Below are 27,741 nucleotides of genomic sequence, written 5' to 3'. Positions count from 1 at the left end.
AAAGCACTGGTATCACACGTGGCTGCAGGGCAAAATGCTGATTTTATTTTAATATTTTATGGTAAGGGAGAACATTCAGAGTTGATGTGTAAGCTTTGATGTCCTTGATGGAAGTAGCATCAGTCATCAAAGAAGATGCGGGCAAGAAAATAAGCTGAGGTATTTCACCAGATGAAGAACTCTGTACTTCTGAGACAGCCGGAACCTCTGAGTCTCCTTCATGTTTTCCATATCCAACCACCTGGAACAGTTACCAAAAAGAAGAAATCCCATTGAGTGTTCATCTGCCCTGACAATTAAATGCACATACTTCAATGCAATTTGAATAATAATTAGAAATGTCAAAAATAGGAGCAGTAATGCAGACAGCCACAACAAAAATTACGTGACGGTGCTCTTGTGCCCCATCCTTCTCTGAGGTTATCAAAGGTTGGTGTTTCAGGAACTGACAAATACTCACATGTACACTGAGCACTTTCTTCTTGCTGCTTCTGTGAGCTTGGAACCAAGTCACCAGGTTGGATTGTGTAACAGACTTCAGAGCTTCAATCTGCAACCCACAGGAACAGGGTTTAAGTAGCACAGCGGTGATCCAAGTCATTTCAAACACAAAAATGGTTCCTCTACAAACTCTAGCCCATTAGATAAGGTAATCTTTTTGAAATGGATATAGTTTTAAAATCAGTTTCTCAGCAATAGCATAAATCCCCCCATTTAAAACTTTAGCACAAAGCAACGTGTCTATTCCATTTGGCATCACTTTACACCAACCTCACGTGCAAGCCTGTCAAAGAGATACTGCTGTGTCACAACTTCATTCCAGTTCCTGTCTACTTCTTCTCCGAGATGGGAGTCTTCACATTCTTTAAGATTTATCAAAGCTGTAACCTACATTTGAAAAAGACAAAACAATTTGTTAGGGACAGTTTAAAACTCTTAATTTACCGTCACACTGAAGTAGGAAGAAAACTCAAACTGTAATTAAGTGGTCAGAGGCCAAACGTTTAGAGAATGATGGCAGAATGGAATAAGAAGCAGGATCTAAGTCAGAAAACCTCAGAAACAGACCAGAGAAATATAACCAAATCCTCCCATTCAGGTGTCACAGTTCAAGGAAGAGAATTTCAAGATCAAGTTTTACCTGGGTGTTAAAAGCATCTTCAGTTAAATGCTTGATTTTCTCTTCAAAGCAAGCAAGAAACTCCTCAATTTTCTTGTCAACCAATTCAGAACTAAAAGAGAGTTCAACAATTAGGCAGGAAAAAGAAAACACTGGTACTGAAGGGTAAAGGAGTAGAACAGCCCCACAATGACACAGGATCTGAACATTTCTTCTGCAGTCCTCAGCCCTACACATAAATTGGATTAAGGCAGAAAGAAAAATGACATGTGATGGACTGGGAAGTTTCTGACACATGCAAATCTTCACAGGTGACACACATCTCAGTAATGGAACTGTCACCCAACTCTAGAAGTGAAACTCACTGGCATGAGGTGAAATCATATTAGGAAGAGATTCTTCCCTGTGAGGGTGCTGAGGTGCTGGCACAGGGTGCCCAGAGAAGCTGTGGCTGCCCCATCCCTGGCAGTGTTCAAGGCCAGGTTGGACACAGGGGCTTGGAGCAACCTGGTCTAGTGGAAGGTGTCCCTGCCCGTGGCAGGGGTTGGAACTGGATGAGCTTTAAGGTCCTTTCCAACCAAAACCAGTCTGGGATTCTATGATTGCCTTTAGAGCACTTACTTATATTTAGTTGCCTGGGTGGCTACTGTGATGGAAAAGCCAAGAATCCCAGAAGTATTCCTGCAGGTAGGGTAGACATAGTAGCTAAAAACAACAAAGGGAAACAGTAAAGTCATTCCACAGCACAACTGAGTTTTCATTATAAGACAAACTGCAAGTTAAGATAGTGTTGGTACTTCAGAAAGAAAACCCTCAGCTATAAATTCCCACCAGTCTTAATTCCTTTCTTCCCTGCACCACTGCACTGCAGCGTTTCCTCATGTTTATGAACTCCTTGTCTTGGCACAGAATTTGTGTTCCCACAACAAATTCACACGGTGACAGACCTATAGCTGTGAAAAGCTTGTTCCAGTTTCCAAGGTAGAAAGGGGCCTCTGAGGGAGGCTGCTACGCACCACAGAGCTGCTGTGAAAACAGCCCCAGGGAACAGGGAGCTGATTTAGGAAGTGGAAGGAACGATTTTGTGCTGAGTAATTCTGAGTTAACACACTGGTGATAGATAAAATAGAGGACTCAACAGCAACTTGGCTGCAGCCTGTATCGGTTGGTACTCTTGGTTTTGATGTGTTTATGTTAGTTCCCATTACTGTAAGTCAGGACTTAGCCACTGCACAGGAAGTGTTTCCAGAGTAAAACTGCTACGGAACAGCAAAAGTAGGAGTGCAGGAGCTGTCCTTCACAGTGAACTCACCCAAGGGTCTGCTTGGTCCTCAGGAAGTCAAAGCAAGGCTCTTCCATGTGCATCTGGAACAGAGCACACACGTTATAGCAGAAGCAGCGCTCCTCTGCAGCCACCCTCTGGCTCTGCACAGACCCATGATCACACTGTGTGAAGGCAGCTGCAGCCCTGCCTTTCCAGCTACACCCACTGAATGGAGGGGGCTCAGTCTGCCAGGTCAGGAGCTAAGGGAGCAGTGTTCACACCATCCCTCACTGCAGCAGGCTGGGGATCCAAGTTAAACCAAGGTTAACTGGAGTAAGCAATAGGTATATGCTGCCCCCTTTGTACCATTTAGCCGCAGGGCTTTATCTTAGCTCCAAGTGCTGGTTTTGGGGAAGGCACTTTGATGAGTTAGGAAACACAAACACTAACTTACCACAATCAGCTCCATAAGGGTATATTCCCTTAGGCTTCTGGCACCTGACTAAAAAGAAAACAACTTGGGGTCATTCCATGGAGTTAAATGCTGTAATTCAGACCAAGGTGAGGGTTGTGGCACACACCTCAGCCTGGACTGCAGCACCAAATTACATGAAGGATCATTGTGGCTCTCAGAAGAGAGGGAAGGGGCTCAACCCAGGACCACGATCTCAGTAGTAGGGACACAGGAGATCACCAAGGCACAAACCCATCTACAAGCACTAGCACAGACATTGGGGAATCCCACACACTGCAAGACCCCACCTCTGTTTAAGCGAAGTTTCAGCACGTGCTGTCTGGAGACCATAACTGTGGCTTAAGTACAGCCCTATGAGCATTAGCAGCTACCAGAGGGAAGAGGGCAGTACCCACCAAGATAACACATACCTGGTAATAGACTGTCACTTCTGAGTTGGCATCTCCTTTGTTGAGCGTTTTCACCTTACAGAGCAGATGTGTATTTGGCAAATCCACCACCCGGAACTGAACAGGGCAGGGATGGACCAGGGGAGCGAACTGCAGCTTTCTGAAGGGAGCACAAGCAGCAAAGCTTCAAACACCGCTCACATCTCAGCCAAAACCAATACAACACCCATACATTCGCACATTTGGTCTGACTTTATTTCCCCCTTCCCCAAACCAAACCAATGCCCACGGAAACTGCCATGATGAACAGTCACCTCCCACAAGAACCTGTAGTCAGGAGGGGAGAAGGGAACTTCTGCACCACTCCCATCCTGACCCCTTCCTCCAGAAAAGCATCTGAACTTGATTATAGTTTCCACACAATGAGTCAAGAGATACTCACTGAACAACGTAATTCAGAAAATCATTTGCTTCCTAGGAGAGAAAACAGAAGTTTTATTTAGAAGGGAGTTACTACCCCAATTCACAACCATGCACCCCAGAGCATCACTTCAGAAGGTGATCTCCCAGGCAAAGACCAGCCAGGCTGTCACACCAGCCACATTCCTGCTCCCTTGACACCTCTGCACCATGCTGCAAAACAACCCAGTCTCCAGGCAGCTTCTTGCACTGTGGCTTCTCCAGAAGGAGAAGCAGAAGCCAGAGATATAGCATCAGCCATTGCAACAGTGAAAGGTGGGCACAGGAAGAGGTAAGGCTCCTCTCCTGTGCATCAAGTTGGAGCTCTGGGAAGGAGACTGAGGTTTAAGTTTAATGGAAGGAAGTACAAGGAACGCTAAAACACACCCTAAAGTTGATGTAGGAGTTAAATCTTCACAGGCCACCCTGTGAAAAGGAGCTTAGTTCACACAGATGCTGCAGCAGTAATAGCATTTAGAATGACAATTCTTAGCAAATCAAACTTGGAGTCCCAGGCCTCCTCCTGTCCCACAGCTGACATGACAAGAACCTGACCTCCTGAAGGACACTGGCATGTACATTGGCATGTTTGCTCTATGAAGCTTTAAACAGTTTAAAGACAAACACCACCAGGTAAGACAAACTTCTCAGCACAAATCGTAACTGCAGTACAAATCGTAACACAGGCACTCAGTGCCACTGCATCCATGGAATTAAGCCCCATGACAACCCTGTTTTAAAAGCCTGACAGGACAATGTCAGGGTGGCAGCCTTTGATGAATATTGCAGGCATTTGACAGGACTGAGCATGACTGGACCTCAGTGGGGGCTGAGCAAACCATGCAGGAAATCAAATGTCCAGGAGAAACGTACTTCGAGGGAAGCCTCCTCCTGTGCTACCACTGTGGATGTTTCTCAGTATCAAATAAACCAGCACACCAAATCCTATCACAACTGGTGGCAACAGGGGAAACAGGTTATAGGCAGGTTTCTGCCACATTCTTTCCTCTCTGCAGTTTAAATCCAAACTCCTGGAAGCTTCTGTTCAAACTAGCAACTATGGTCTCCCCAGTGGCTTATTCAAACAAGGTGAAGCTGCCCTGTCCCAGCAAAGCTCCAGATTGCCAGTACTGAGGAGGCCATCAGGGGAATGTTGGAGTTGTGGCAGCTGTGTTAAAGCACATCTTAAGGACAAGAATGAGTGTGTGTCAGCTGCTGAAGCTGTACTTACTTTGCTCGTGAAGTTCCCTTGTACAAGGCCCTCTGCGAAGAGCTGGGATTTGAAAGCCTTAACAAAGGACGAGAGAGACTCAATGGAAAGGCCATTCATCAGCGTCTGGTACTTGTCTATCATGGACCACCTCCCATGTTCCAAAATGAGGAGACGCACGTCCCTGCAATGCAAGAAGGAAAACACCACCACAGGCCCTCAAGAGCTGTTCAGTGTAAAAATGCCATTTCTGACCTGGGATTGTACTGGAGACAGGGAGTGCTGCTATGGGCTGACTCTGCCCTCCCTCAGCACCTGCTGTTGGCTACAGGTCACTTCAGCAGCAACATGAATGTCCAGTCTGACCTGCATATTCGATCTGCTGGTTGCAGAGCTGCTTGAGCTCCCTAAGCTCTCTCTCCTACAGCACAGTGATTTCCAAGCTCTCCAGTCACCCTCAACACTTGCTCTGCAGCCACTTCTCGCCCTCCCCCAGAACTCACTTGGCCAGAGTCTCAGGTTTGATGAGGATGTTGAAGTACGTTTTCTTCAGCTGCTCTGTTATCATTTCAAACACTGCTGGAGTAAAGCTGAAGTCAGACAAGTAATCAATGATGAGCTGAAAGAGAAGCTGTGAAGAAAACAGTTCTAAGTACTTTTTTAAGAACCAGTTATAACCTATTATTATATAATAATAATAACAACCAATTATAACCTTAAACCTATATAATTGTTTTTAAGAATCATTATTTCTTGATCAACAGAAGGCATACACTGTTACTGAAGCACATTCCCCACTTCTGGTAGATGTTCTTCACTAAACAGTTCTGTATCAAATCACAGTCAGCTTCAAAAGGACAGCATATTTAGAAAGTGAATGAATTAAGCTCAATGTCCCAAATGATAGTTTCCACATTCTACTGAAACAAACCTAGCCTGTAAGTCCAACACTTCAGTATTAGATACTCCAGTTTTCCCTTTTACAGCTGGTACAATGGCATTACAACAGAGCAACATTCACAACTTCAGGAATATTCAGACCATGCTGTTTGCAGCTCTGGCTTTTTCTATTTAAGCTCACATTAATAAGCCTGAGATGATCAACAGTCTTGTTACAGCTCCAGCTAAGCTCTTGCAATGGAAGTCTAAGGAAGTTGGACAGTTTTCTCTTCTCTGTGCTTTACATCACTTACAGAGAATGGGAACGGGATCCCCCAGTGCTCAGAAGGGAAGCTCTTACCACCCTGACAGAGAACAAGTGCACCCACAGGGACATGTGCAGAAGCTGCACCTCCAAAGTCAAGTTCTAGCCAAAACCTGTCTCCTATTTTCCAGCATAATTCTCCAGGCAGCGTGCAAACAGCTTTAGCTTACACCTGGAGAGCCTCTAACACCCTGTATGGACATGGGAGACTTGTGGCTCTTTTTACAGGGAAGGTTGTTAAAGTATGTATCAGTTATTAATTAAAGGAAGATTTCTCTTGAGTCAGTCTAAGGTCAATAATTTGAACATGTGAAAGTGAATACATCTTTATAGATGGCAGCACATGAAAAAGCATTTGCTGTGTTAACCTGTATCTGAGCAGGGACACGCATTTTCCAGTTTTAAATACCCCATCTGAACATTCAACCAGGCTCCAGCTGCCAGGAGAAACAGCACAGCCCCTGGGAAGCAGCATGCTCAAAAGTGTTCAGAAGATCAGCAGTACTTACAGGTAGTTTGTGATTGAAACCCTTCACTTGAATGACTAAGCCGTGCTCTCCAGCTACAAGCTTGTATTCCAGCTGGGCGACGTCTGCTTCGTAAGCTGGCTCCCCGAGGTTGTGGGAAAGGATGTTCACGAAGGTATCAAACAAAACTATGCTGCATGGAGGAAAGGGCAGAGGGTTAAAAAAACAAAGAGATAGAATAGGATGAAGGTAAAAATCAAGCTCAATGACTCTGATGGTTGATGGAGCACAAGAAGCACTCCAGAAGAATATATGTGAGTAAAATGAGACTCAAAATGAGTTTTCCACAAAGCCAGAACTGCAGAATGCAAGTTTCCCTTTGTCCAAAGCACACAACATTTTGCCATTCAACTATTCTTTGTAATAAGTAAGATTTCAGCTTCATGTGACTTAAGACTTCTTCAAGATAGGGATGTAACATGCCAATGCTCAAAATATGGAATAATGACACAAAAAGAGATAATTTACACTTTGTGTAAAGGAATTGAGGATGGATGGGCTCAGTTATGCTGAAGAGTTGAGTAATGAGATGATTTTATCTACCAAGATAAACCAAAATAAGCTACAGCAAATCAGACTCCCCACTGTGGAAACTGCAGCCTGTGCTTTCAGGTTTTTGTTACTGCCTGGATTCCCATTCAAAGCTCGATCTAACAAAGCCTTGCTGAAACCAGGTTTACAAAGGCTTTCCCATTACATCAGTTGGGCAGGTCTCAGCAGGCTTGTGACAAAAGTACTATGAAACCAGTTACAAATGGCGATGCTGGCCCAAGACCAGCACACACACAGCATGTGCAAAACTTGCACTGGGGAATACCACACCAAGAGACTTCAGTGCATCTGCGTGCTACAGTAATGACCTGCTGAGAGCCACTCTCACTGAGCTACAGGTAAAACAAGGGATGTGTAAGAACATGAGAAAAAGAAGCCTTATTCTATTCCAGGTTAAACTTAACCTCTCTTCATGGTTTTTCACCAACTACGGCAATATAGTTAAGCATAAATAATACAATCCTCACTTCTCTGCAGACTGCTGTATCAATGGAGAGATCAGATGGAATTGAACATAACCTGGGGGGGAAAAGAAACTTCAGTGAGTAATTGCATAAAAAAATGGCAGTTTTCTAAAGTCACAGTATCACAGTATCACAGTAGGTTAGAGATTGGAAGGGACCTCAAAAGATCATCTAGTCCAATCCCCCTGCCGGAGCAGGAACACCTAGATAAGGTTACACAGGAACGTGTCCAGGCGGGTCTTGAATGTCTCCAAAGAAGGAGATTCCACAACCTCCCTGGGCAGCCTGTTCCAGTGTTCCGTCACCCTCACCGAGAAGAAGTTTCTTCTCAGGTTTAAGTGGAAAATATAGTTCCACCACGTTGTTCTTTGGTCACAATTTGAGTCTAATGAAAATGGTCATTCAGCTATAAGAACATATTTTGGCTTATATTAAGTCCTCATCAAATGCCTTCTCTTTTTCACTCCAAATTCTTCCCTTCAAAATACTAAATACTAGCACACACAAAGCTGTGCTTTGCAGAATATTAACTCACATGGTGTGACCTGTAGAGACAACAAAACTCCACTAAACATCTCTTCAACAGATACTAAAAACTGAGACATTCTGCTTGAAAGCAGCAATATATTTTACCCAGATGATATTTCTCTCCTTAGAGAGACTATACCCTCCTCTAATGATGTGTTCCTTTGTTCTCAAGCCCTTGTCTCAGTATCATACTCTGTCTGCCCATAGTCAGACATTCAGAAGTCAGTATATTTCAGTGATTCCACTTTCCAACCTGAGGTATCAGGAGAGTTTCTTCACTGCAAGGTAGTTTACCTGCTTCTCTTTCATTGTAGCTAATAAACGTATCAAAGGGACTATGGAGGAGCTGACAGTTAAAACACTGAGCTTAAGTGAACACTATCACAGATAATTTGCCTTCAGATAAATTCTAGCTGATAAAGAAAGGGACTTCCTACTCTTCTGAAAGCCCTTAAGGTGTTTACCTTTTGGGATTTTGAATTTATCATCCTTCTTGTACCAGAGACAGCCTTGTTGTGTGCTTAGTGTTTTGACAGGGTATTCAGTCTCAGGGCAGTCAGCAACTTTCAAAGCAAAGTCAGTGGCTAACAAAGGAAAACCAAACCAAAGCCATTAGTTAGTGGGTTTCACACACAGAGGCTGCATACAGGAAGGTATTCAAAATTATCAACATTATTTTATCCAGCTTGCTACATTAAACACAATAATGCTTTCCTGCACCCAAAGAACATTTCTTTTTCAGCTCCACACCAGAATGGTGGCTCAGAAGCCACGCAGAAATAGTGATGCTGTGTCCCATAGGGGTTACAGGTTATGGGTTTATTGTCATTTAGTTTTGGCAACAAAGCCAGATGGTATTTAGATGCTTTCAAACCCATCAAGATTAGGTAAATAAAATTGCTCCTCTAAGCCTGGAGCTCTGCATTACCTCTCACTGACTGTGAGGCTGCTCTGTTACAGCTCTATGACCTCTAAATTTACACCTTCGAAAAAACTCAGCTCCAGCTTATAAATAACAGAAATTGAATAAAATTCAGGTGAACAGAGCTCTCATTTTTTTAATTTTCAAAACCAAGCCAATGTTCAGAAGGAAATTAAACTGTTTGAAACCACAGCAAACTCTCAGATTATTGGGGTGAGATTTCACTGGTGCTGAGGTGCCTTACCTATGTATTTGTTTTCTTCTGGAAGGTGCAAATCCTGATTTAACTCAAAGTCACTGTCCCATAAATCACTCCAGCACTTGTCAATATCTATTAAAAAGAAAACCCAACATAAGATGCACTTAGTCCTAGCTATCCTATTTCCTAGACCAATCAGCTCATCCCTTAGCTAGCCCCATGACTATTTGCAGTATAGTAGGAGGTTCTTAATGTCACCCTGTTCACCATGACTCTCTAAATCCCTTCCTACAAACTCCCCTGGAGCAGGACTGAAGTTTACTGTTAAGAAGTAAATCGAGCTTGCCTGCATCATTAATGAGCTACCAACACACCCTGCCCTTCAGCGTTTGTGTTCTTTTCCCTTTTCAGCACCTGAATGGCAGCCAAGGGGAAGGCTCTGCTGGGATCCCCGCCTCCTGAAACAATCACAAACTTGGGAGTGGGAATCGGCTGATAGCAAAGAAGAGCAAAGCTACTGAATAGGACAGAGTACTTGACTAATGATGAGGTGAGTAAAGCACTGAGGATTCATTTCCCTACTTCTGTGTGGCTGTATTTCATGTTGTCACCCTTTTAGTATCTAACATACAAATGAGACGTTCTCCAAGCTTCTGCTGCTGTTTTACCTTCCACACTGTATTGCGTTCCAAACCACCTCTCTTTTAGATGACACTGGCCTTCATTGGCAGCAGACAGCAAAATGAGGTTAGCTCTCTGAGGACTGAGCTGGTTAAGGGCATCAGCAATGATCTACAAGTTCAAGACAATACTTCAGGTCAAACACAACTCTGGCTCTGCCTAACCCACCAAAGACTTCTCAGTCTGAACACAGGAAGAACAAGGCAAAACAAGCTTATAAAAAACCTACATTTCCTTTCTTAATTCAAGTGTTTCAATTAATACAAAACCTGTGCCTGGATTATGGCTAATTATAAACGCCTGTAAGTGCCTCGATTACACTGTATGTCCATATTCTCCTTCCATCAAAACATGTAATCAAGAGTTCAAAGAATCCTTACCTCAGGCTTGTATTCAAACAAGAGCTGCTCTCCTGTCAGAAAATCCTCCTTCTGAAACAACTGCATGTTCTCACAAACGCTTTCCACGTAGTCCACTGGGTCTGTCTGCAAGCACATAAAGCAAGCTATATTTCACATCACCAGAAAACTAAGAATATCCATTTTCTGTTCTGAGAAGAGCTTGACAGGTCAGGTACATTGAGCATGAGTTTCATGCTGTGCTTGTTATGGCATTTAGCTTCAATTATTATGCTAAATATATTCCATAACCATATCTAATGCTTAGGACTTCTCTGAGAGCCCTGAAATACCAGACATCACCTTTGTAGAAAGCTTGAGCATGCAGTTAACAGTCACTGAGCCTCCTAGGTTAAAGACCCAGTAGAAAGCCCTCATTGTCTTCAAGGAACACAAGCAGAGTCCTGCAGTTAAGATTTAAAGTGACCTGGAGCCTGGAAAGAGCAAGGCAAAAAACTGCTGCTGCTGCATGAGTATCTCTGATTCTGCTCCTTTGCTAAGTTCTCTGCCATGACATACAGTATAAAGAGGAAGAGAGTCTCCTATTCAGGCATAGAAGTATAGAATGCCTTTTAACAGTGTAAGGCTGTTCAGTGGAAAGCTCTTTGCTGAGCACTTTTGGGCTTTTTTGAACCAGGCAGCATCATACTATGAAGATTCTGGTCCAGACACAGCTCACAGTTCATGTGAAAAGAGGCAAGTTTGACACAAATGTGTCTTGTAAAGGCAGCGGAAAACATGACCATGAATTTCTTAAGACACTGTACACCTGAAGAAACATTAAACCTCTCTTGGTCACAGCTGCTTATCACAAAACCGTGCCTCTGTGACTGTTATTGTTTAGGATAGCCATGTACCACCTCCGTCCACCAACCAGAAGAGTGAGGTGCTTAAGATGTCCTTGGGATGCACACCCTGTCACAAAAGCACATACATATCTCTGTTCCTTGCTTTGAGTTAAATCCCTGCACTGTCAGTAACTTCTTGATGATCACCCAAAATCAACTGGCTAAAAAGGGCAAGATTCTTAATAGTAGGTATTTCCCTAGTGTAAGCTTGGGTGTTTTCTGTTCCCACCTGCTTGATACTGGGATGTACACAGTCCATTAGAGCAGGAATAGTTTGGGGAATGTAAAATTCTAGTGGGGAGTACTAAAAAGAAGGACAATGAGAACTTGTCAGGACTAAATAGCTTCACTTGGATGAAAAAGTAGACAACGTCTGTTGGCAAAGATTAAAGGCAGAATCTACGGCCAGGTTGGACAGAGCCTTGGGTGACATGGTCCAGTGTGAGGTGTCCCTGCTCATGGCAGGGGGGTTGGAACTGGATGATCTGAAGGTCCTTTACCCCCCTAACCCATTGTATGATTCTATGATGAAACAGTACGTAAGGCAAGAGACATTTATTCCTGTTATATCCATTATATACTAAATAGCTATTCTTCACATATTTTTAACTGCTCTGTTATCTGTCACTAGGGGTTGTTGGCAGCAGCCCTTGCTGTATCACTCACAAACACCACTTCTGCTATTCAAAGGCCACACAAGACACTCAAAATCCTTTATATGCTATTTTGAAGGCAGAGCTGCAGATGCAAGGGTTTGCTGAAAATGACATTTCTAACACCTGATGCTCCAGCAGACTGGAGGGTCTTAAGAATGTCTGAAAATACTTGGAGTATCAGGAAAGGAAAACCCTCTTCTTCCACTATTTCTCATTCTTGCTCAATGTAGCGAGAGCAAGAAAGTGAAGTGAGAGTAAGAATGAAGCATGGCTTCTCAAATTATGTACATTGTGTTCCCTTCTTTTTCTTCAGCTCTCATAAAAACAAGTAAGATTCAGTAAGCCAAGGAAGACTTGACACAAAACCGCATTTAACTGTGTAAGGTTGTAACAGCAGGCAAGGGGGTCAATTAGCACCCTAACCTTTGTGAGGGCAGGCCACCAGCAAGCCACCCCTTTCACACAGCACTGCTTTTCTATTCCCAGAAATCGACACTGCCAAAACAGCTTAAAAACCCCAGTGAAATTAGCCTCATCTATTGCTGGTCAATAGAACTTTGAAATGTGTTTCAAAATGAAAAAGAAATCCTGTGTGTGGTTTACCTATACCAACACAAAACAGTGGGTGAATACCTGTTCCTGGTAGTGGAATTCATTAGCTTCAATCTTCTGTATTTCTTCCCAAATTCTGTGAAGGAAGGAGGAAAAAAAGCAGATTTCCTCCATTATTCCACAGCATTTATTGAGAATGTGGTAAAAAAGCAGTCTTCTAGGAAAGGCATCAAGGGTGAGTTCAGTGACTCATTGAGGCATAAGACAGAGAAGCCAATGTTACACACACTTTGCTTCCACCCAAAAGGGCATTTCTCAATTGGCAGAAAGGTCTCCAATTTTCTGAAGAGGAAGAGACTTTACTACAAAGATTGGCTCAATGAATTCATTTAAACAAACCCCAAACTGCACCCAACATCTACACTAGTTCAGGTTGATTCAAATTAGAAAACAGATCACCATAAATCAAACTAAAAGCACTAAGAAACACGCATAAACCTTTAGCAAATTCATTTTTAACTTAAATTGATACATTTCCCATGCAGACAAACTTTACACAAACAACCTTTACTATTGACTCACTGCTCATGCTCTAGGAACTCCATAAAGTTCAAACACTACAAATAAAAGGCTAATGGAAAAGGACACTCTCACAAGTATCTGATGTAGTGGCAAACACTTGCCTTTTATCTGGCCCTCTTTTCTGCAGCATCTTCACATACTGAAATACAACATGAGCCACCTGCAGGCAGAAAGGAATAGATTCACTTTTCCAGACATGAGGAAAACAGTAAGAAACTCCAGTTGCAGTAACCCATACCTCGTAGAAGTGCTTGTAACCTTCATCAGTCAAAGTCACAGAGATGCTGAAGATGGAGTAAGTGGCATTCTGTTCAAACCCTGTCTCAGCATTTCCTCCATATAATGCAAGAGCCCAAAACCTATGGAAGAGTTAAAGGTACTTATTAATTACCCATTTCAGCTTTATTTGAGCTTTGTTACAATTGGCATATCATAGCTTTACTTCAATGGCTTTTGATCCATTTACAGTTTATACAAAGCTTTTCCAACACAGAGATATGAAACTCAGGATACAGAATTTAAGACAAACAGTGAAAAGGCTAAGTTACCTTTTGGGGATCTCAGAAAGATCAGTCACAGCTACTGCTGACCCGTGGACCACAGGCCAAAACCAACTTATTTCTTACTTGGGTCTATCATCAAGTTAAATAACTTTGCTATGAAACACTGATGTAAAAAGGCAGACTCGGCCTGCTTTCATATATGGTGAGAAAATATTTATACAAAGAATTGATAACAAAGTATTTAATATGTATGCTTCAAAAGATACCTACTTTTTCCTAAGGAAAGAAAGAACGCTGCCTTTGCCTTCATGTCCCACTAACCAGGAAATATAATGAAGAGGCTTCACCCTAAAAGAAAATGTGAAGGAGATTAAATGCCAGGAGGTAACAGATTTCACAGGAGGAACTCAAATCATCAGACAAATGATTCAAATACACACTGTCTGTTTCTTCATGGCAAATTTTGCATTTTCAGTCAGCATTAGGATAACAAGGTAAAAATGGGGGAGCTCAGAACATACTGGCTAATATGAGTCAGTGGGGAATGATACTCAATCAGCTGTGTACCAATGCCACTCAGTTTATAAAAGGAGCCATATGTATGTCAGTTCAATTCATTTAAAACATGCTCCCCTAGGTGAACCAAAGGAGATTCTTTGGTTTGTTGGGAAAGTCAGTAAATTATTCATAACAAACATGGTAAAAGTAAAGAGCAGCACCACCGTACCTGTAATACTGTGCCTGTGGAGGGAGTGCCCAAGTGATACTCAGTAAATGAACTTTCTTGATTGGAACAACTGAACACAAATAGATTTATTGAACATAAATATACGTGATTAGACATAGGTAAGAAACTTTATATAACGCTGAAATAATGGTTATAAGTTATTCAGAACCACAAAGCATTATTCTGCAAAGTATCCAGATCACCCAGAGAAAACTACAAAGCAGGCATTCAAAGCACTGAAACAAATCTGGGTTACTCACCTCTGTAAAGCTTGTGAAATTCTGGTGTGTCGAAAGGCTGAGACAGGTGACCAAAGCTGGGCTTGGGTAAACCACTTGAAAGCAAAATTAGAGTGTGGCGTTACTGGCCAGGATTCACGGTTACACTGAGGTAATCACAAGAGCATCCCTAGCTCTGATGTGACAGAGACAGTGCACCAGACAACCAGAAAATGGCCCTTTGCAAAGAGCTCAGGGTCCAAAGTGGATGCAACCTGACATTCACTTACACTCTGCCCACACAACAGAGTAGCTACTCAAGACTTAGGTACCACATCAACTCCTCCCTATCCTTCTGTTCAGGGCAGTAACAATAAAAAGCTTGCTTTCATAGCTGAGCTGGCCCTGGATTCACAGAATCCTGATGGATTTCCTTGTGAGGAAGAAGCAGCGAGGAGGAGGGGGATCAGGAGAGACAAACACATGTCTGAATGGCATCAGACTTTCACAAGCCCGTTTCCATGCACCACAGAAAATGAAAGAGGAAATAAAATGCTTTTTGAGCTAGTGAAGCTCTTGCAGAGCCCCCTTTGAGACAGCACGTGGGAGTGAGTTATTGAGAAGCCACCGGAAGGATGACATGCAAACTCAAGAGATGGTGTTAATTTGTTTTGCTGCTAATTAATTTTGACACGAAGCAAAGATCAGCAACGTAAAAGGATCATCCAGGATTGAAAGACTTATCATAAAATCAAGGTATTGGCACATATGAAGCAAACACTACCGCAAATTAGCACTGTACAGCTTGCAGGCTAAGTAACTGTTAAGCAGACACAGAGTCTGCCTGAAACAGTTCATGCCACTCATTCCTAAAGCTGCCTTTTTTTCCCCGGATAAGGATGTTAATTAACAAATGTTCATTTCCTAACTTTCTCCAGTAAGGGATTTATAAAAAAACAAAGCCAAAACCATCATTTTAAGATAGACAATTTTGGGGTTTTTAATGGCTTTATTCATCAAAAGAATCTTACTTATTTGGGATCTCCGAGAAGATTTCCGTCACCCACTTTTCCAGTGTATCCAGTGTTTCTAATAGGGAGAGAAAAACCAGAAAGGCAGAAATGCAATTTCCTGGAGATCCAAGACAAATCCTTTATCTTATCTCACCAGCTGAGTTATTTTAAAGAGGCTGCAAGTCACTAGATTTCACAGCTGCAGAGCTCTAAATTCTAAGCTTCAGCTGTTGGTTTGAGCCAATTCTTGCTATTCACTGAGCTGTATCTTCTGTCATAGCTCTTGTTTTGCACATAGTGCTGAAATCTCAGGCTGATACAACTGGGATTTGAAGTCCAGTAGTATCTGGTGTGACTGAAAAGGAATCACTGACTTAGGGATCTACAAAACCACCAGTACTTGCTGGTCTCATTCCATCACTCTGTGTTCAGAATATACACACCAGTTTTCACACCCAAATGCAATGCTTAGAATGCCTTCTTCCCATTCTCTTTTCTAAAGTAAATGTGTCAAGAACGAGAAGTTTGAGGGGTTTTTCACTGGTTGGAAATGGCTTAAGCCAGCGTTCTGAATTCCCAAAGTGATGCTGTATACACTAAACAACAACAAAAAAGGTGGGATGGGGTGGGAGGAGGATTCGTGGTTTCTGTTGTTTCAACAGAGACAGAAATACAAAGCTGGCCTGGCTGACTATCAGTTACCAGGACTTTCTTCCCCATCCCAGAAGAAACATTTCAATCCATCACTCCATAAATGACTACTCAAGAGGCATTGAGTGCCCTAAGTAGTTTACAGTCTAGACAGAAGATAAAAGCACAGAGGAATTACCACCTCCATTATTATCCACCACCATTTTACAGATGGGAACTACAACCAGTTTTAGCATTCAACAAAACCCCTAAACACAAGCCTAACTCGAATACACAAAACTACTTATTTTCAGCACAGGTCTCTGCTATGTGCTTAACTTCTAAGAAATGCCTTATTCTCAGCAGAAACAACCCATTGGTTAGAAGCTATTTGCTGAAATGAGACTTGATTCCATGTACACAGAATTTGTCAGTCTATGAGGAAGAACAAAGTCTTCAGCCTTCCTAGAGAAATGTGTTTTATTTGAAGACCTCTTCTAAAAGAGACTCAAACAGAACAAGACAATCAGGAGTCCCAGTCCCAGTCTCCCCATCTTTTCTCTGGGGGTTCACTGTTGATGGCAGAGAAACCAGCAGCACTAAGTCGTTTAAATGGTCTGATTCTACAGTCCTACAAGAGTCTTCTTTAAATACACCTTTGAGACTTTACCTTCTGTGTTAATCTGGAACCTATTCAACAGTTCCAGTGAAAAGTTTCTCCAGAAGTGGCAGGATGACAGCAAAGCAGCACAATTGCTCAAGTCTTGTTCAATTTGGAAACCAGGCTAAAATCTACATATAAATACCTCCTGCAGGACTGGACAATCCACCAAAACAGCTTGGGCTACGGCTGAACTCCTGCCAAAAGCACTACACCACCAGCAGCAATAAGACTTTTTAAGGACCAACTGACATTACCTTTAGATTGGACAACTAAAGTCATGTATTGAGCAGAGTAATGGCGCTGCCAGAAGTCCCTCAGCCTGGCGTAGGTATCAATATTATTCATTTTAGGCTCGTGTTTGAGGGTATCTGCATTACCTGTGAAGAGTAAAAGGTGGTCAGTTATCCAGACATACTGAGAACCTCTTTTCCTCCCCTGGTCTAGTCATGGTAAGCACATTAACAACACCCAATAGGAATCTGGAGTTAAAGGAACGTTAATTTATTATCTTCCCATTTCTAGTTCCTACTATAAGGGCAGTTGATAGTTCTGTAACAAGGATGTACAGAGTCCTCATGCATCATCAGATCACCCATGCTGTGTTCTGCACAGCCCACTGTGTGTTGCCAGCTATTCCCTCACCAATGGAACTTGCAGAACAGGGGAGGGGAAAGAGAGGAAAAATACAATGTTCAGAATAGGTTGTTACAGAGCTTTGCAAAATCTACCTACCTTTCAAAGCTGACTAACTCTCTTACACATCAGACTGCAATCTACATGCTCACAAGTGCCATGAGGACAAAGGAGCCGGGCTCCCTATTGTACAGGAAAGGAAGAACAGATTTCCCTTCTGCTCCATTCCCATGGCTGTTAAGGTTTACTTCTGCAAGTCCAGTAGTGAATTATTTATTTTGAAAAGCCTCCTTAGGCACAAATCCAGAAATACCTTCTTTTTCCAAGAAACCTTAACAGCAAAAAACCAAGCTTAAGCAAACCAGAGATGACTCAGACAGCACCACCTTTACATTAACAGGAAGTTACATGATTATATGCCTAGGGCGACCTAGCCTCAACCTCAGCAAAAAGCAGTACCAGAATGAAAATTATCTTAAGAAGCAGACAGCTGCTTTTATTCCCAAACACGTTACTGTAAAAGGAGTCATTGGTCTGATATTTCTGAGCAAGGCTAGCGTTTGCTGCAATAAGATAGCTCATGTCAGTGCAGTAACCACTGTCGAGGGGTTACAAGTTCTAAGTATTGCCACCTTAGAACATAAACACAGAACTTACCCCAGAAAAATTTCTTCATCGGATGTCCAGGCCTGGCAAGACTCCCAAATAACATCTCCTTTCTGTTTGCATCGGAGGGTCTTGCTAGCTGATACTCTGTTAGAGAAATTGCATTGGTATGTGTCAAAATTTGAGGTCATGTTTCCACAGAACAAAGCAAAACCCCCAACTGATCTGAAAAGAAGACACCACACAAATGCAGCCTGCAATTTAATGTATGATGAGGTAATGAAATAGGACAAGAAATAGGATTTGCAGTAGTAGGTCAAAAGGAAAAACATAGCTCATTGCTGAGAAGAAAGGGATAAGGAGGGGAAGCAGGTAAAGCCCCAACCTGTCCTGTCTGAATGCTTTCAATCTGCTAAATCTAGTGGCAACACAAGGCCTTCAATGCTCTACAGGGTCAAGCCCTGCAAAGAACAGAGACCAATTACAAACCTGCTTCTCCCATATATCACACAGAACAACTTCTAGTTTAATAATGAAGTAAGAAACTGAAAGCCAAGAAAGACGGTTTCCAAACATGCAGTTTTACAATTAGTTTAATCTAAATGTGGGATTCTGCCAAAAATCTGGAATTCACCCCTCAAACTGCATTTTCTTGTTCCTGTTTTTGGTGGTGATAAGAAACATTACTAATTTACACATTCTTTTGGCTGGGCTATTCTGCAGCCAGTTCATCAAGCTGAGATCATTTACTTGGCAGGGCATTAACTAGTGTCAGTACAGTACTACGGAAGGAGTGGATCTGCATGATGAAGGCAGTGCAAGTGAAGCTGTAAATTGGCTTAAGATGTTGAACCACACCTTAACTCAAAGACAGGCCCTTGTCTATACTGACACTTATCTAAATTCAAAGACTGAATTGCCCACGACCACTTGGAACCAATATTTGACCCATTTGATATATCTGCCAATAACAAGTATTTCCTAAAACAGTGCAGTTTTACAGGCAATCTGGAGGTATCCATTACGTATTTAGAAAATCAAGGGAATAGCCCACTCACTTCTATGCCTGGTTCACTTTCCTTTTGTGAAGCAATTTTGTAGTTAAGAGTTAGAATAAAGGGTGTCATGGTTTAAGGCCAGCTGGTAACTCAGAACCACACAGCCCCTCCCTTATAGCTCACCTCAACTTATAGTATCAACTCCACATAGGACTGGAGAGAGTTGTTCACTGAGGAGATGAGATGGTAAGCTCTGAGTTGGTAAGCTAAGTGATGGCACTACCTTTAGTCTTTCCTCTGTAACAGCCCTTGAAACTTCAACTGAAGAGTTTAATGTGTCTGTGAAGCTCAGGTGAACTTGACTGAAGTGCTCAGAAGGGTAGTCCAAAATGGAAACCAATAACCAGTGTTGCAAAATAGATTTTATTTCTTTAAGAAGGTGGGTAACCACACAGAGCAAGTCACTGCTACTTACCACTGTCTACAGCCTCCACTTCTCGGTCTATTGCATCCCTGATCATTAGCGGGTGAATGAAGAATTGTGCCCACCTATGAAACAGAAAACTTCATGTACTTTTATTTAGCATCTATTAAGCTATGGCTAAAAACCAGCAATCAACCCCAGCACCTACTGGTTTAGTTTATAAAGCTGCTTGTCTCAATACAAATTACAATTTTCCTTGACTTTATCATCTTAAGGAAAGATAAAAGCCAGTTTTGTGATACCATCAAAAAAGTAAAGGGAAGGCCTTCTGTGCTCCACAGAGTGAGAATGAATTGGTTGGATACAGCAGGATAGGACACTAATGGGTGCAGGATTATCTGCCTTTACATCCTAAGAATGATCATACCCAATCAGACAAGTGATCCATCTAAGTCTGGTTGCTGGCTCTAACAGGGACCAGTATCAAATGCTTCATAGGAAATCCTTGGTTGTTCATTAGGAACAACATGACCATAGGGAAAGTTTCTTCCTAACGCCAAGCAACAGACTGTTGATTGATGTCCTGAAACGTGAGTCTTTATAGCCATTACAACTTTAGCATCTACTATAAAAGAGTTGTCATTCAGGTACATCTCCTCTCCTGTACCCACAGAGAGCAGAGCAATGGAAAGGGACAGATCTGCAGTGAACAATGACTGAAGGAGGCTGCCAGAGAACCTGGTATCTCAGTTTTATTTGTTGAGGTTTTCAATGATGCACTGAACCAGTTGAAGCTAAAGGTAATACACCGCTGACAGAGTTCTACAGCTACAGGACCCAGTAAGTTAAGATTACTGAAAGTGATGTATTTCAACTTCTTTAGATCCACTAGTGCTTGAATAAGCTGAAATCAACAGCAGCATCTATTTATCTTCTTTGCATGAGATGCTCTTCTACAGAACTCCTAATTTCACTGTTTCCCATCCAGTAAGTGATCTGTTGTGACAGATTGCAATTGTATTTATGGCTCTTTCACGCTTCCAAACATCTAAAAAAAGCTGGACTGCTCTGCAAATAAAAGCTGAATGTGGCCAAATGGAGTAAAATTTAGGCAATGCTTCAGAAAAATGTGCCAACACTTGCTCTTGGTGTCATCACAGGAATGTATTTGATCAAAGGGAGTTAGCAGTCGAGTCTACTCTCCTCCCAAGGTATTTTACAGCACTGAGAATACTCAGTTGCTGTTCACCCATGAGTGACTTTGTCTCACTCAAGGAAAAATGCATCCCACAGCACAAAAGAGCAAGTTAAACACTTTCTGGCAAAAGATACATTCTTCACTGAACAACCTGGGTTGGGTTAAAGGTATCCTTTTGAGGCACACATTGTATCGTAACTTTCCAGGCTGCCCTCCCAGCCACCCTGAGGGATCAGATTTGGAACCAAAAAGACATTTCGGAAAGAACACGAAGTGTATCAGGACAGATATTTCAAAGGATGAGTCACTGGGATCCTGGGAGCACTTCCCCTCTGAACAGTTGTCACATTGCATAAGATTCCTCCAATCATCAATGCTACTAGCTTAAGGGTGTTAAAACGATCAAAACACTGCATTCAGCCTGGAGAAGAGAAGGCTCAGGGGACATCTTAAAACAGCCTTCCAGTACTTAAAAGGGACCTATAAGAAAGCTGAAGAGGGTTTTTTTACAGGGGTAGGTAGTGACAGGACAAAGGGGCATGGCTTTAAACTGATTTAGATTGGATATTAGTAAGAAGCTCTCCCCTGTGAGGATGCTGAGGCGCTGGCACAGGGTGCCCAGAGAAGCTGTGGCTGCCCCATCCCTGGCAGTGTTCCAGGCCAGGTTGGACAGGGCTTGGAGCAACCTGCTCTAGTGGAAGGGCAGGGGTTGGAACTGGGTGAGCTTTAAGGTCCCTTCCAATCCAAACAAGTCAGGGATTCTGTGATTAAGACTTATACACAGATCCTATGCACTATTTCAAAGAAGCAAGAATACACCCAAAGGAAAATAGTATTTCCTGATATTCAACTAATGACTATTGTAGGGCAGGTACCTATGGAAGTTCAGCAACAGCCTCAATCATCCTGAAAAGAAGAATGGAACAGCTACGCCCAAGCTCCTGAGGCACATACAAACATTCATTAACTCCTAATCACCACTTGTGTGAAGTTACCTATCGAGTGCTTCTTTAAAGTACTTCCTCTGCACATCAAACAGGAAGACTGTCCGCTCGCAGTCAGTCGAAGCATTGCCACTGCCCCCGTGTTTCTTCAGGAACGCATCAAACCCATTCTCATCTGGGTACTTCAAACTGCCCATAAAAACCACTGGAACAAAAATCAGCAAACTTTACAAGATGGCATTAACCTCATATTCCTAATGGCAGCTGTAGCAACTCCTCCTCAGCATGACCACTAAATAACAACTCTGTAACCTGCCTTTAGCAGAAGGCCTGATCAGACTGGAAATAACAGAGGCTTGCTTGGCCTCAGTCTAGAGAAGTATTTTGAGATGCATCCGATCAGAAACTTTATGTAGGTTCTGTTCCTGTGTTACTAATTCATCATCCTTTACTAAAGAGATAAAGGTCTGTAGATCCAACCTAGTTTATAAAGCCATAGGTAACATGCTTCTCCTCCCCACTATTTGGTGGATAAGAATGTTAATACACATTAATGCATAGCCTCCCAAAGGGTGAGATATCTCCTGTATTACAAGTTCCTTACTAAGTCAGTGTATTTAGAAAATCACAAATGTATTTAAGTAATGAAAATAAATTCTGGGGTAGCTGAAATAGAAAATGATACTAAAATACTACAGAAAGTTAGAGCTACATAAAACTTATATTGCATTGAAGCTGAAGAGGGTGAACTAGGAGCAGATACGTACTGTGTTCCAGGAAGTGTGCTAACCCAGGCAGATCTTCGGGATCAGAGAAGCTGCCAACAGCAATGCAGAGGGCTGCTGCAGACTAGAGAAAATACAACACCCTCAGTAAAAGCTGCTTCAAGAAACACTTCAGGAAAACAACAGAAGTATAAGATAAATCAATCCGGACAGGCACAATAAAAAGGAGGTTTAGTCTGAATGCTTAATGACAAGGTTTCAAACCACAGGAAAGCTCACTATGTTTTTTCACCTTATAGCTTTAAGCGCATACCTGCTTTTCTGTACAGCCTCGCTTTCTCGTCTCTTCCTTTTCAGCCAGCTCCTCTAATTCGCTGTCATCAGCATCATTGAAATCCTCATTTTCTCCATCATCGTCCTCACTGTCATCCCCCTCATCACAGTCCTCATCATCAAACCCTTCTTTTCCATCTTCGATCTCAGCTCCAGAGTCATCGTCTTCATCACCTTCCTCTTCAGATTCATCATCGTCATCTTCCTCCTCCGAAGATGAAGCAGCTGAGGCAGCATCCAAGCAATTCAAATCCGAAATCAAAAGTGCAGATAAGCCATTCTGCAGTTTGATATACCTGAAAGAATAATTATGCAAATAATACGCTTATTGCCCAAATCTGAACTTTCAAAATTGCAAAAATCTCTGTATTGCCCATAAGAGTTCTGTGCTCTTCAGCTGAGGTTCCATAATGCAAACCTAATGGTAGCTTTGAAGCTGAGCAGCGTAAAAGCACTAAGAACAGGCTTTGCTATTCAATGGGTAGGAGAATAAGAAAGCAGCAGTTCAAGGTAGCAGCAGAAGCCCTTCTCCCCATAAGGTCAGGGACACTGATTTGAGCTTTTATTTTGCTTCCTGTGCAATATTTCAGTACTACCACTCAGAGAAAACTTCATGCACTCAGAAGCAGCAAACCCAAACTTCAGTAGCCTGTTACGCTGTCAGGCTCTTGGCAGAATGAAGATCTTAGTCTTTTCCACTAAATAGGCCCCAGAGACTCCATTTGATTTGATTTATCAATGCTTTCTATGAAATGGGGTCCACAGACACACTAGATGTGTTAGAAAGGAAAGATTTCCTCTGCAGGCTTAATAGAGTAAGTCACAGCAGGCTGCTTGGGCTACTATCAAGAAGCAGCATGCACAGAGATCTCAGTGTGTGCACACAGAATCTTTTATACAAGTGTGTGCAGGCATAGATATTAAAAACCCCACAGGCCCTGTGTCCAGCCCCGGCCTACAACGTGTCAGACTGAGGACTGCGTGCACCAGTGCTCTGCACTGCAAGAACTCTCAGCACTGTTTGTTTTCCACCAGATCTGGCACAGTCACTCCAGTTTGACAGATTAGCCCGAGCACCCCTCCTGGGAGCCTGCACCAGATGCAGAAAGGAAGGAACACTGGATCCAGAAAGTGCTTGATCCAGCCTAAGAACTGGTGTGATGCAGACAGGTGGTAACTGATCCAGCAAAAAGACAACTGCTTGTATGAAACAAACCCATGGTCACATCCCGCCTTCCAGAAAAATCAGAGCATAGAACCACAGAACAGTTTGGGTTGGAAGGGACCTTTAAAGCATCGAGCCCACCTCCCAAGTTTATACCAGGTCACAACTCTGCAATGTGGCCACTGCTGTAATTATGTAGCAGAAGCTACAAAGCGATTTCCAGCTCAAGTTACATGGCAAGTACCCAAAAGAACAAGGAAAACACTTTTATGTGTTTTCCAGCTCTCTGGTTTCCCAGAGTTTCTCACAAGGAATTTCTCATGTGCTTCATTGTGCAATGTCTGGGTTTGCCAGCAATAAAAGGAGGTGTTATTATCAATATTCCCACTTAAAATATGAAGTGAGTGTAAGGTTTGCTGTCTACTGGAGCTGCTATGGCTCTGCAAACCAGCCTGGAAACAGTCACTCGGCGTACTTCTCTCCCAGCTGAATTTCATACGGATGTATTTGGAGGAAAGGGATAAAGAGGGCATCGTGACAAGAGTACAGTTCTGAGACAAAACCCACACTTCTGAAACTACCAAATCTATGGAAAAAAAGGCTAAAGAACAAATGTTTAATAGTTGTGTGAAGTTTATGAATTGTGACCTCTCATGCAATGGGAATTGGTAGCACTTTCTCAGGGCAGGGGCCTCCTACCCATTCACACACCCATTTTGCTTGCTGCAGCACTGCTGAGCAGTACAGCTTTGCTCCAATCAAAAGCACAAGTGCGTTTTTGCTTGTTCAAGCTACAGCACGTAGTGGGTAACTCACGGATGTGCTGCGGCTAACTGCAGGAGGTATAGAAAGCACTAGAGCCATGTTAACATCTGGGTGCAAAGTTATTCATCCACAGATGCTGAAAGCCCGTTTGCATCATGTGTGTATGTCACATTATGCAACTGTGGCACTTCTGAATGCACAGAGGTCTTAAAAACAGACTGCACAGTTGGGCATTTCAGTCACTGTGTAGCTGAGAGCAAGAGCCCCAGACAATGACAAATCGACATTCTACAGCATGTCTTCCAGCACAACCATTATCCTCTTCACCTTTGCACACAGCTTTCTACTTCAGGTTTTCATGGCTGTAAATAAAACAGCCATCAATAGCCATGGAGAGCAGAGAACAGAGCAGTGCTGTTCTTCCAGAAGAACAATTTGCCATAAAGCTTGCTCAGCCAGGTGTATCCAGTAGCTCCTGTTGATCCTTTCCCCATGCCTCTATTAAACTAATGGAGCTGATGACACCCATTTCACATTACTCACCTTCAGGCTGTGGGTACTAGGCCAGCAAGCACCCAGCAGCAAGGCAACAACTGAACTAAGCCACTGTTGAAGGTTATAAGGTTTCACTTCAGGACAATCTAGAACAGTTTAGGTTATACTGAGCAGAGGCACCAACTGACATAGGTGTTCTTTACTTTTTCCATGTTTCAGTCCAATGGAAAAGGTCAAGTGTAATCAATACATAAGTATCAACTAGTATGCAAAATACAGGACAAAAAAAATGCACTAATATAATGTAGAAACAGAAACAAGCATAGCCCTATTGCTCTTTTGAAGGACTATACAGACATCAGTACAAATAAGACTTAAATATAAAATAGATTCCAAACTCTTAAAAATACTGTTTAAACATCCTGGATACATTTAAAACAGGATTGTTCTCTCCCAAAGTTTTTTCTCATATCAATAATAATTCTTTAGCAGTAAATATTGAAATACATATCAAAGCACTTAGAGAAGTGTTTTCAATTTCCAAATCACCCAAAACAAGCCCATACAGGCCCATGAAATTCCATATATGGATGAATTTAAATAAAACACACATTTTGGTAGGGATAACTCCCCACTCGTGGCTCTAATGAACAAAACCAATGCTTATTACTACATAACTTTAATCCCAACAAACTCACTTTTCAAAATACCATTCTGTCAGAGCTCTTTTGGTTTTAGGATCACTGTATTTGAGAAGATAAAGTATAACATTTCCCACTATGTTAAGACTGATGCCACCAGATGGGCACGTTGAGCTCACTGTGACTGGTCTGCAGTCACTGATGCACGCACAGAGGAGAAAGGGTATATGAATCATTAAATCAACTGCCATTACATTTACTTCAGAGGTCTGGAGTACAGCTCGTGGGCACAGGGATGCTTTACTTTCAGCCATACTCAGGTTCTCCTTCCTAAGGGTAACGTCTGTGTCTGTGGTGTGCAAGGCTCCCTTCCTGCACATGGAAATCAGCCTGAAAAGATGCTACACTTCAGTTCCAACTGAAAACAATCTGCCAAGAACAGACAGTAGGGAGAAATCTTCTGGAGGATTTTGGTATTAATTTACCTTATGCTATAAGCAAACACGCTCTCCAACCCTCTTCCTGCAGAGAAGGTTCCTGAGCCTCCAAATAGATAGCCAGTGACAGTTTCCCATGGGTTCCCCCAAGCTTCCTCACTGTGCTGCTTCGGGCAGTAAAGGCAGAAGTTTCCTAACGTAACAGCATCTGTAACTCTGAACTGTGCAGAGAAACACGGCTCCTGCAATGACGCATGAGTAAGAATGGCAGAAGGAGAGTCAGGCAGAGACCCAGGGAAAGCAGCAAGGAAATAGGGCAAGAAGAGAGAGACCATGTTTCTCCTCAAGCCAATCGGCACAGTCCTGTTCACACAGGGAATTTCACTGCCAACCCAAAATTGAGTTCCAGGCTGCGGCAGATTCCCCACTGGCTGCACAGGTCAGACATCATGAAAAGTAAAGATAAACATTTCTAATAGGGGCTGAACACCCTCCTGCTAACAGAAAGAAGCTATAACAGCGTCTCTTCAAGAATGACTGCCTTACGGCACCCAAACAGCTCAACCTTCACTGGTGTTCACAGCAGAGTCTCACTTTTAAGGCCACAGAGGCTGAGGAAGGTGATCTTCATTGGGACCTCAAGGGGTATTACTCAGGAATATACAAATGAAAACATAAGCAGCAGCACACAGGTAACTCTATCTCAGCTCACAGCACGTTTGTGTTAAAAGTTGGGAGCTCGTCTAAAACGGGAAGAGTAACAGAAGTTGGTACCTGCTCTGTAATACTCCAGCTGCATCTCATGCTGCCGCTTAACACTTTTGGAGCGGAGCTGCCTGGACAAGGGCTACAAGGTAACACCTCGGTGTTGCTGTCCGACCACACAGCACCACAGGAGGGCTTTGGACAGGCACGGATCTTCCCTGCTACCGTACGCACCCAGTCAGCCACCTTCAGCGGGAACACACCGGTGACCCCCAGCCCCGTGCTCCACGGAGAGGCCCCTTACGCCCCTGCTCAAAAGAAGCCTGACTCCAAGCACGGGAGGCTGCAGCCATGCGGGAGCGCTCGGGACACGGGGCAGGCTGCACCCAGCCCCGCACCGCCTCCCCCCGCCGGCCGGGGCCCGTTTTCGGTTGTCAGGCCCCAGCCCATCCCCGACACTAAGCCGGGGGCTGCCTCAGCGGCAGCGGCTCGTCCTCCCCCCAGCCCACGTTAAACCCATGGCCCCTAAGGAGAGGGGGAAAGCTCAGCGCCGCCGGCCCTACCGGTACTGCTTGGGGTCGCTGGGGGACTTGACGATGTCGGAATCGCCGAGGTTAGCGCCGGGACCGACATCCCCTCGGGCCTCCTCTTCCCCGAGAGGCGAGCGGCCTCTGGCGTCGCGGCTGCCCTCCCCGGCCTGCTGCCCCACCGCCAGCTCCGGGCAGCTGTAGTTGGACGTAGTCTTGTTCCTACCGGGCATGGCGGCGGCCGCGCAGCACCACAGCGGCTGGGCAACGGCACGCACCGGCCGGCGGCCGCCCCCCGCCAGGCCGCGGGCCGCCGCTGCCGCTCGGCCCCTCCGTGCGAAGGCGGCCACAAGAATGCGC

General features: G+C 43.4%; 1 protein-coding gene across 1 annotated transcript; it reads right to left on the bottom strand.

Annotated features, from left to right (window-relative positions):
• Window positions 1–23: 23 nt before the first annotated feature.
• On the bottom strand, window positions 24–27,741 carry NRDC (nardilysin convertase). Its single transcript, XM_061344832.1, has 31 exons — window positions 27,418–27,741; window positions 22,627–22,942; window positions 22,356–22,437; window positions 21,640–21,793; window positions 19,498–19,571; window positions 18,076–18,171; window positions 17,040–17,162; window positions 15,510–15,567; window positions 14,521–14,594; window positions 14,261–14,330; window positions 13,804–13,881; window positions 13,269–13,389; window positions 13,132–13,190; window positions 12,530–12,584; window positions 10,375–10,479; window positions 9,982–10,105; window positions 9,359–9,445; window positions 8,657–8,776; window positions 7,668–7,719; window positions 6,631–6,781; window positions 5,421–5,548; window positions 4,939–5,101; window positions 3,691–3,722; window positions 3,270–3,408; window positions 2,839–2,886; window positions 2,433–2,485; window positions 1,742–1,825; window positions 1,142–1,232; window positions 772–888; window positions 461–550; window positions 24–241 (listed from the first exon to the last, which is right to left on the bottom strand). Exons 1-31 carry the CDS (start codon window positions 27,612–27,614, stop codon window positions 44–46), a joined length of 3,339 nt encoding a protein of 1,112 aa, XP_061200816.1. The 5' UTR covers window positions 27,615–27,741; the 3' UTR covers window positions 24–43.

Source organism: Neopsephotus bourkii, unplaced genomic scaffold (genome assembly GCF_033783945.1).
Source record: "Neopsephotus bourkii isolate Nb327-2 ecotype Australia unplaced genomic scaffold, CSIRO-AGI_Nbou_v1 NB_234, whole genome shotgun sequence".
In the NCBI taxonomy this organism is placed as follows: Eukaryota; Metazoa; Chordata; class Aves; order Psittaciformes; family Psittacidae; genus Neopsephotus; species Neopsephotus bourkii.
This window is presented reverse-complemented; position numbering and strand designations above follow the sequence as displayed.

What these genes read in the sequence shown, in the direction of transcription:
- NRDC (XM_061344832.1), bottom strand. Translation starts at nt 27,614, where the DNA reads ATGCCCGGTAGGAACAAGACTACGTCCAACTACAGCTGCCCGGAGCTG. An exon ending in TAAATTCAAAATCCCAAAAG is followed by an intron (nt 7,720 to 8,656) that starts GTAAACACCTTA and finishes TTTCCCCCCCAG; the next exon opens with GTTATGTTCAATTCCATCTG. An exon ending in AGAAAGTGCTCAGTGTACAT is followed by an intron (nt 242 to 460) that starts GTGAGTATTTGT and finishes TAACTGTTCCAG; the next exon opens with GTGGTTGGATATGGAAAACA.